Raw genomic sequence first — 10,039 nt, 5'->3', positions numbered from 1 at the left:
TATATAAGACAATGACCAAACATGCAACAAAAACATGTTTTAGGGACGGTCCAAATTAAAAATTCTTTTCAGAGACCATCCGTGCAGATTAACCCAAACCACAAAGATGATTCGTGTAATTTACCCTTCTATTAATAATGAAATGTTTACCTAAATAGTTTGCCCGACCCGACCTCAGAATATGGGTTAAAAGAGCTGGTTATAATTTTAGGGCAAATATACCAATCAGATATTCTTCTAAGTTCCAAGCACACTCTGTGTGCCGATCTCACTCTCGTTTTCGCTTCATTCGTCGATCTAAGAGCTTAGTCGACTGAAGATCTGCAAAAATGGCGTTAGCGTTCGATGAATATGGAAGGCCGTTCATAATACTGAGGGAACAAGAGAGTAAGACTAGGTTAAGGGGTTTAGATGCTCAGAAGGCTAATATCGCCGCCGGCGTTGCCGTTTCTCGCATCCTCCGTACATCTCTCGGTCCTAAAGGAATGGACAAGATGCTCCAGAGTCCCGACGGCGACATCACTATCAGTATATTTCTTTAACTTAACTTGTGCTCTCTCTATTTCCGTTTTCGTGTTTGTCATTTTACCCGATTAATTATCAGATATGGTTTGATCTGCCTTTGGATGTTACACTATATGCTTCACTTGAAATAAAATGAGGGAAAATGTTATCGACTTAGTTACAGGGTTAACATATGATAGTTTAACTCTTTTTTCCTCATAATCAACCCCCTTTGCAGCAAATGATGGCGCAACGATCTTGGAGCAGATGGATGTTGACAATCAAATTGGAAAACTTATGGTTGAACTATCACGTAGTCAAGACTATGAGATTGGCGATGGAACAACCGGTGTAGTTGTTCTGGCTGGTGCACTTTTAGAACAAGCAGAGAAGCTTCTGGAACGTGGAATCCATCCCATCCGAGTTGCAGAAGGATTCGAGATATCATCAAGGATTGCTGTTGATCATTTAGAACAAATAGCTCATAAGTTTGATTTCAATGCCACAAACATAGAACCTTTGGTTCAAACTTGCATGACCACCTTATCCTCCAAAATGTAAGCATGTTTCCTTGATACAATTTCATACTCTTTTTGACTACTTTCTTTAATCTAAATGTTCCCTCCTATCTATCAGTGTGAATCGTTGCAAGCGAAGTTTGGCTGAGATCGCTGTAAAGGCAGTCATGGCTGTTGCAGATTTAGAGAGGAAAGATGTTAACCTAGACCTTATTAAAGTGGAGGGGAAAGTAGGTGGGAAACTGGAAGATACAGAACTCATCTATGGAATCATTGTTGACAAAGATATGAGTCACCCACAAATGCCAAAGCAAATTGAAGATGCCAAAATTGCCATCTTGACTTGCCCATTTGAACCCCCAAAGCCCAAGACCAAACATAAGGTTGACATTGACACTGTTGAGAAGTTTCAAACCTTACGTAAACAAGAACAAAAATACTTTGATGACATGGTTCAAAGATGCAAGGTACAATCCTGACATATCATTTTTAATTGGTTGTTTGACTTCATACATGCTGTATCTAATAAGAGTGTTGACCTGATTCAGGATGTTGGGGCTACATTGGTAATTTGCCAATGGGGATTTGATGATGAAGCCAATCACTTGCTAATGCACAGAAACTTGCCAGCTGTGAGATGGGTTGGTGGTGTAGAACTTGAACTTATAGCAATAGCAACTGGTGGTAGAATTGTTCCCAGATTCCAAGAACTAACAACTGAAAAACTAGGAAAGGTAAAATCTTGAATCATTTTTTCTTGATATAAACATTTTCAAATTTAACAAAATTATAATTTCAATTCAAAATGACAGGCTGGTTTGGTTAGAGAAAAGGCATTTGGTACCACAAAAGATCGTATGCTTTATATCGAACATTGTGCAAACTCAAGGGCTGTAACTGTATTTATCCGTGGTGGTAAGTTAACATTATTATTATAAATAATAACATAAATCGATCAGTTTAAATTTAATTTATGTAATTAAACATTTTTTTTTTGATAAAATCAGGTAACAAGATGATGATAGAGGAGACAAAACGCAGCATCCATGATGCATTATGTGTTGCTAGAAATCTGATCCGTAACAACTCCATTGTATATGGTGGTGGGGCAGCTGAAATTTCATGTTCAATTGCAGTAGAAGCTGCTGCTGATAAATATCCTGGTGTTGAACAGGTACTATTAATAATTATTATTTAATAATCTTTTTTTTTATAAACATTAACTGAAAATTATTATAATTTTTTTGATAGTATGCGATCCGGGCTTTTGCGGATGCGTTGGATTCTGTTCCCATGGCTCTTGCGGAGAATAGTGGTTTGAGTTGCATTGAAACACTATCAGCAGTGAAAGCACAGCAAATTAAGGTATTATATTTATATAAATATGATTACAGAAAATAAAATTATGTGGTTGAAAATTGAAATAATAATGATGTGATTTTATTTTTATGTTTTGTAGGAGAACAATCCTTGCTGTGGTATTGATTGCAATGACACGGGGACAAATGATATGCGTGAGCAGAATGTGTTTGAAACCTTGATTGGGAAGCAACAGCAGATGTTGCTTGCGACACAAGTTGTGAAGATGATCTTGAAGATCGATGATGTCATCTCTCCATCTGAGTATTGAGAGATGATATATGGAGGTATTATTATTATTATTATTATGTAGCTTTTGAAATTTTGGTCTATGTTATGTAGAACATTGCAAACTGATTTTATTTGGTTTGATCGGAGAACTTTTTTCATGCATTTTGGTTTTGTAGTGTGTTTTGTTTTGAGAAAAAAAGTACACGTTTTACTTGCTGTTTATGCAACAACTTTTGAGGAGGGTTTGTATTGTCAAAATCAGATAGATCATCATGGTTTTCGTGTGCTAAACATGTTTTTTTTTTCTTTAATGATATGGGTTATCGACTTATTTCTAAGCTGAAAATGAAATGACTAGACATTTTGTTTTAGCGATGCTTAACATAACAGAAGTTTGATATTATTGTTGGTCAAAGTCAAACTCCTCTTGGTATCCCGATCCCATAAAAATGGGGTAAAGGGGAGGTGAGAAGCTGCACAAAGAGGACAAAAATAAATGAGTTGATATTTTTGTTTTGTTTGTAGGCTACACTAGTAAATAGTTGAATGAAGCTAAAGAGAATAAATAGTAATCTCTTGTGAAATGAACATTTTGCGTACAAAAGAGGATTGTAAATACATAAATAGTGTGACCATTTTAGTTGACGTAAAGGAGAAATCCAAAACTAGCAGAATGAAGAGACTGGGGATGAGCATGTGGTAGTGGTGGTACCAACCGAATTGGGTGGAAAGTCAATATTGAGTATCGAATTTCGTGATTTTAGTGTACCGTCACATATTAACATAAACTGTGTCGTTTTGAGTAGGGAATTTCGACACTTTTGCTCACCCTTAGAAAAAATAAAGAGTAAATTGTGATGCACAACGATGCCTCGATAAAGAAAGAATCATAGTTTATATCGAACTATCTTACTCCACTACACTTAGGCTTGCACAAAAAAACCGGTTCAGGATCCGAACCGATCACTGACGGTAAACCGGTTCACTACGAACTGGTCCACCAGGAACCGAACTGATTCAAGAGCCGAACCGCCGGTTTGCACCCGTTCGAGATTTTATACATTGAAACCGGTATAAGAACCGTGAACCGATTGTCAAATCGATCGAACCGGTTTAGAACCGGTGTAACCGGTTTAGATAGGTTCGTGTTTTTCTAAGACCGAACCGGTTTGAACCGAACCGGTTTTACTATTCAAGAATTGGAACTGAACCGGTTTACTAAACCGGTTCGGTTTGAAAAAAAAACCGGTTTGTTCACCCCTAACTACGCTAAGTCTACGTCTCAACTCTTTTCTATATGAGGTCATGTCTTTAGTAAAAGCTAACACCTCAAGTCTAACCTTACATTTCCTTTTTGGGCGTCCTCTTCTCCTTGCACTTTCGACAATGGGCAACTCCACCCTCCTAATCGAGGTTATTGGTCTCCTAAAGACATGACCAAACTGTCATAGTCTTCATTCCTCCAATTTCTCAATGATCGAGGCTACTCCTAGTGATTTCTTAATTATCGTGTTTGGTGTTTGGTATCCTGTTCAACAATGTCTTACAACAAATCTACTGTACCATCCTCATTTCTGCCACCTCAATCTTCCTCTCGTGCTTCTTTTTTAATCGACTAAACATTTAGATCCATATAACAAAGCAGGTCTAACAACTACCCTACAGAATTCTCCCCTTAGTTTAAGTGGAACATTCTTATTGCTTAAAATTCCTACAAATGCCCTTCATTTTAACTATCTCGACTTTATACGATGCGAAACATTATCCTTGACACCCTTCCTTTTGGATCATAGATTCAATATACTTGAAACTCTCATTAGGATGTGAAACATGATCCCCTATACTTACTTTACCTTCCCCATTTTGCTCCCAACTAAAATTGCAATACAAATATTTCGTCTTAATGATGCTGATTCATAGTCCTCTTTCTTCCAACACCTTCTTCCACTTAGCTAGCCTATCATTCACTTCAATCCAAGACTCTGCCACCAAAACAACATCGTCGACATGTACCATGGCACCTCTTCTTGAATCTCATGGGAGATGTCATCCATAATCAAAATGAATATGTATGGGCTAATAAAGTTCGAACACAAGTTATAAATCGACAATACATATCTTGTATAGCCCTACATAGCTCTTATAGACCATACGAGTTTTCAGGGTCCTAAAAATTGACTCCCGTTGAACACTATCATGTCTATTTTCAAGGTCAACGAACAACCAATTCGAGATACCTATTTATTTCTCTATATATTTCCATAAGGTGTCTGAGGAGGTGGATAGCCTCAACCATAGATTTCCCAAATATAAATCCGAACTGATTTTCTAGTATCGTTGATTTATCTCAGCCTAACCTCTATCACTTTTTTCCATATCTTCATGGTATATCTAAGTAGTTTAACACCTTTATAGTTGCCACAACATTAGGTGTCTCCTTTGTTCTTATAAACCGGCATCACAATATTGTATCTCCATTCCTCTATAGTCTTTCCAACTTTAATATATTGTTGAAAATGTTGGTTAGTCACTTGACTCCCTCTTCCCTAAGCACAACCACACCATCATTGGGATTTGGTCTAGGCCGACGGCTCTGTCTCTTCTCATTCTATTTAATGATCTTTAACACCTCCTCACTTTCAATCTTCATATGACGATGCTCACTGTTCGATAGACATTGCCCATGAAAGTCCTCTACGTTCCTATCTCTAACCAACAAAGTCTCATTATATAAGGAATGGAAGACGCTAGCCTGTTTCCTCTTAATATCCTCATCTTTAAGTAGAACTCGCCCGTTGTCATCCCAATATACTTTAACATTTCTTATGTCTATTTTCCTTCTCTATCTGTCTTTAGCAAACTGGTAGATATCATTTTCCCCCTTCTTTCGTGTCAAATCTCTTGTACATCTCACCATATCCCTGCTTTAGCCACAACTTTCTTTGCTTCTCGTTTTGGCACCTTATATCTTTCTTTCGCCATGAGTATTCCATCATCCTCACTACACGATAGAAATGCCTTAAAGCAACTTTGTTCAACACCAAATACATTATTTTGTCCTAGACTAAAATTCTCCACAGCCAAATGACAAAAACGAAGAAGATTACATTGCCTCTAATGATCATCTTATAAATAACCAAAAAAAAAAACACAAGGCCTCTAATTCTGTTACGTCACGAGGGTCTAAATAAATGACAACGAGTGAAGACATGAAGCACAATTCAAGGGGTTGTGGACAGAAGTATTGGTCCGTCTAGTTCTTAATGTTTTGGTTTTTTTCTCGTCTCCAATGTTTTTCTTTTAAAAGAAAAAAAAAATATTTTCCTAATATTTTCCATGTATATAATTAATATAGCCGTTGGTATATACAAATATTTATGAAAGTATTCTTTTGTAATTTTATTTTCATAAATTAAAATTATTTTTTGTAAGTTTTTGTAATTTGTAATTCTTCATTTTTTTTTACTCTTTTGTAATTTATATTTTCAGTAGTTTTGAAGTAAGCATGTTAATAAAATTAGCAGCCTTTTCGGACAAGACAAAGACTGGTTTAGAACGATGGTAGCCCTAAACAAGCCAACTTTTTACCCTCTGAACCCTGAAGTCTTGAAATGTGTCTTGATGATCTTTCAAATTGGTTGATAGGGGATGTTGTTGATTCATTTAACCAATAAATACAATTATGATGATTAGAAAAATATTCTTGGTTAATTAAACATACATATGCTTGTTTGATTTTAAAGGCATTGATATGCCACTTCAAGCATCTTCCCTAGTATTGTCGTTAGAATTATATCGTACTTCATTTTCATGTTGCCATATGATGAGAGAATCTAATATGGTTATTTATTTCATAACGTGTTTATGTTATTTCACAACTTTTTTTTTTAGTTAAATAAAAGGTTTGATGCTGGTGTTTCCAATCAAAGAAGTTGCTTTTACAACTTCTAAAATTGCACATTAATCTTGACTTTCTTTAATCCTTATAACTAACATTCAAAGCACGTGAAAAACAAAGCTTTAAGCATAAGCCATTCTTTGAAGGTATGAGTTGGAATAAACACATTGCTTAATCTTCTTCGAACAAAATATATGAACTGTTTTATTAAAATTTATCATGTTTATACACATATTTTATTTTAATTATTTATTTTATCATGGTTTATGGCTTTATGCATATATTTTGGTTACTATAAGATGAAATTGCATATATATTGATTACCACAAGATTAAACCAGATATCTTTGGTTTTAATCGTCCGTTCTACCACACTTAAATCTTATATTTGACAAATGTACAAATATATTTTAAGTAAACTATAAACCTATTTTAACTAATATGTTTTTCAGAATTATCAATATAATCCAAGGTTATTGGTTCACAGGCCGAGGTTATATACTTATATGTGTGACATAGTCTCTTTCTCCACCAATATCTCATTTTAATGAGATTTTCAGGGTCTTTTGTTGAAAATTTGACGAAAAATGATCGTGATATATAATTTTAATTTGTAAAATTCTTTAATTTTGTTGTAAAATAGGTTATTAAATATTAATGAACAAGTTTTACTTAAAAATACAATAATATTAAATACTTTAAATTTAGAAAACCGATAAATGAATTGGACGTATATATTTTTCGAAAAAACACGATTGGAGAATGTTTATTTTGAGTTGACGTATAAATTCATGTACTATTTATCAACGTTTATAGAAGACATACACAAAGAACAATCGAAATAACTGGATGTGTTGACGTCTACGTCAAGTACCGTCGGAGTATCTTTCTAAAGGATAACCAACAAATAATTATCATTTTCTACCCTCAAAACTTCACTATTTCACTTACTTCCCCTACAGTTTCAATCTTAACAATAAAATATGGTATATAGCAAACAAAAAGTTATATCAATTTTACTTTGTGAATGTTGACAATTTGGTACATAAATTGTATCCAAATTTCCAAAAGACTTACTTTTGTAATCTTGTTATATTGTCATTACATCATGTATCATTGTTATATGAGTGAGTTTGAGTTCTGATTGATTAATTTTGTGGTCATGGTTTTCTTCTCAAATTTTAAAAACATAAATATAGTATTGGTTTTGTTGTATAGTGGTAAAGTAACAAACTATAATTTTGATAATTAAAATAATTAAAAGGGATAATGAATTAAAAGAGTAATATATTTTTTGATTTGTATACATTTGGTCATTGAGTTTTTTTTCTTTTGTGTGTGTGTGTGTTAACATTTAACCATTTAACTTGTTTTTTTTCCTTCACATTCAATCATTATAACCGGCTATTCCAGGTTAAGCCGAAAAAATGACTTAATAGGGTAATATATTTTCCAGTTTGTACACATTTAGTCATTGTGGCAGTTTTCTTCAGATTTTGCTCACGACATCCTACGGAGATAGATGAAACTTTTTGCCAAGGTGTTTATTTGTCTTGGAAAGGCAAATTCTCTTAACGTCTTCCTTAATTCTTTTGTCTTGAAAGTGAAAATTTGAGTTAGGAGGAAACAATCACAAAAAATCTCGTTGTTTGCTATGGAGATAAGTGAAACTAAAATCGAAGACATCTTTTGCTTGGAGAAAACTAGGGCACTATCATTATTTGACCGATTTTTGAATTATGTTACTGATATAAGTGAATGACAAACCACGTATGAGAACACCTCATTAATGATTTTCTCACATAGGATGTCGTGAACAAAATCTGAAGATCTGACCATAAAGACTAAATGTGTACAAAAACATTAAAGACTAAATGCGTACAAACTGAAAAATATTTTATCCTATTAAGTCATTTTTCCGGCTTAACATGAAGTAGTCGGTTATAATGACTGAATATGGACAAAAAACAAGTTAATCTGTCAAATATGGACAAAAAAAAACTCAATGGCCAAATATATACAAATGAAAAAATATATTACCATTTTAAGTCATTATCCCTAATTAAAATCATTTTTTATCAATTGTTTGTACATGTCACTTATCACAAGTAAATCTGATTAATTTATTTTAATTCATATGTCAATTATTGTTCATTGATCATGATCTTTGTTTTTACATTACTTGATTAATTTTTAACCTGTAAACAATACTTGCATGCTCATGATTCATCCCTAGAGATTTGTGAGAAGGAAAAAGAAGCAAATTGTATTTGACATTGTAGCGGTTTCACTAATAAGGACGCTGCCCCCCCCCCCCCCCCCGCCCAAATCCCAAAAGCATTGGCGTGTGCCCTTTTTAGCAAAATCGTCAAAGATATGGAAATCGACTTCGACATGACTGTCAGACAGAAAGCAGTCTTTGAGTGTCTGCGGGCACCTCATGTTCAGGATTTTCTGCTAACTATATTGATGGTCTTGGCCAGCATATGTCTTTTGTGGAGTACCGAACTATTCTTCGTTACCGCCTCATGATTCTCCTATTCCCAATTGACGAGATATGCCAGTTTGCCGCAAGACATGTTTGGATACCTTTGGGGAACATGCGGTTCATTGTAGAGAGCTCATTGGTTTCAAGTACAGACATGATGTGGTTCGGGATGTTCTCTTTGATGTTTGTCGGCGTGCTGGTATTTCTGCGAAGAAAGAAGCGCCAGTGAACTTTTTGACGGACTCGCAGGATGGAAGGTCCACATTTAGACCGGCTGGCATTTTGGTCTTGGATGGGTAGGAGGGAAGCATGCGTGCGTGGATCTTACTGGGGTCTCTCCTCTCGTTGGTTTGGGGAGCTGGGGTTTTACAGCAGGGCATGCAGCTTTGAAAGCCGCTGCGTGCAAAGTGGTAAAGCACGAGAATGCATGTATAGAAAATCAACATGTGTTTGTACCTTTTGCATCCGATACTTTTGGTTTTGTCTCGCACCAGAGGCGGTGGAGCTCCTCAACAGAATCCAACGGGTCATGCATTCTAATGTCATATCTCCTAGATCCACGAATGTTGTTTTCAAAAGAATTGGTTTTGCCATCCAGAAAGGGTTAGCGGCGCAACTTGTTGCCCGTTTGCCTTCAATCGATATGTATTGAACTATATTAGTCGAATTCAATTACGATATTACTGTGTACGAACTCACTCATCCAAATGTGTAACCCAACCTATTAAGACAATCGACAACCCAATTTTTTTCTAATCGCCAGGTCTTTGTGGTTTGATATTCTAAGTTAGAGTGGTAAGTTACTTGTAATAAAAATAGTTGATTTAGAAGTTTTGCTCAATGGCTGGTTTATGGGTTGGCACAGAATGAAGAGTGCCATTGTAGAATGGTGACAAGTTAAGGGCTGTGAGAGAAAATATTGAATTCCAATAATTGTGGAATAAACTAATCAAAATGGAATATTTGTGACTTTTTGACTTTTGTCCGATATTAATTTGATTGCTTAATTTAGTCTTGAAATGCATGTGGGGACGTTAATCTA

General features: G+C 35.1%; 1 protein-coding gene across 1 annotated transcript; it reads left to right on the top strand.

The window, feature by feature from the left end:
* Window positions 1–211: 211 nt before the first annotated feature.
* On the top strand, window positions 212–2,903 carry LOC145169264 (T-complex protein 1 subunit epsilon). Its single transcript, XM_079087830.1, has 8 exons — window positions 212–528; window positions 743–1,061; window positions 1,141–1,489; window positions 1,571–1,756; window positions 1,835–1,937; window positions 2,030–2,196; window positions 2,274–2,387; window positions 2,482–2,903. Exons 1-8 carry the CDS (start codon window positions 330–332, stop codon window positions 2,650–2,652), a joined length of 1,608 nt encoding a protein of 535 aa, XP_078943956.1. The 5' UTR covers window positions 212–329; the 3' UTR covers window positions 2,653–2,903.
* Window positions 2,904–10,039: the final 7,136 nt, after the last annotated feature.

The sequence above is a fragment of the Lactuca virosa genome, chromosome 4 (genome assembly GCF_052849685.1).
Source record: "Lactuca virosa cultivar CGN04683 chromosome 4, Lactuca_virosa_CGN04683_v6, whole genome shotgun sequence".
Taxonomy (NCBI): Eukaryota; Viridiplantae; Streptophyta; class Magnoliopsida; order Asterales; family Asteraceae; genus Lactuca; species Lactuca virosa.
The sequence above is the reverse complement of the archived record's forward strand: the minus strand, read 5'-3'. Positions and strand labels throughout refer to the sequence as shown.

What these genes read in the sequence shown, in the direction of transcription:
- LOC145169264 (XM_079087830.1), top strand. Translation starts at nt 330, where the DNA reads ATGGCGTTAGCGTTCGATGAATATGGAAGGCCGTTCATAATACTGAGG. An exon ending in CAACTGAAAAACTAGGAAAG is followed by an intron (nt 1,757 to 1,834) that starts GTAAAATCTTGA and finishes TCAAAATGACAG; the next exon opens with GCTGGTTTGGTTAGAGAAAA. An exon ending in AACTGTATTTATCCGTGGTG is followed by an intron (nt 1,938 to 2,029) that starts GTAAGTTAACAT and finishes TGATAAAATCAG; the next exon opens with GTAACAAGATGATGATAGAG.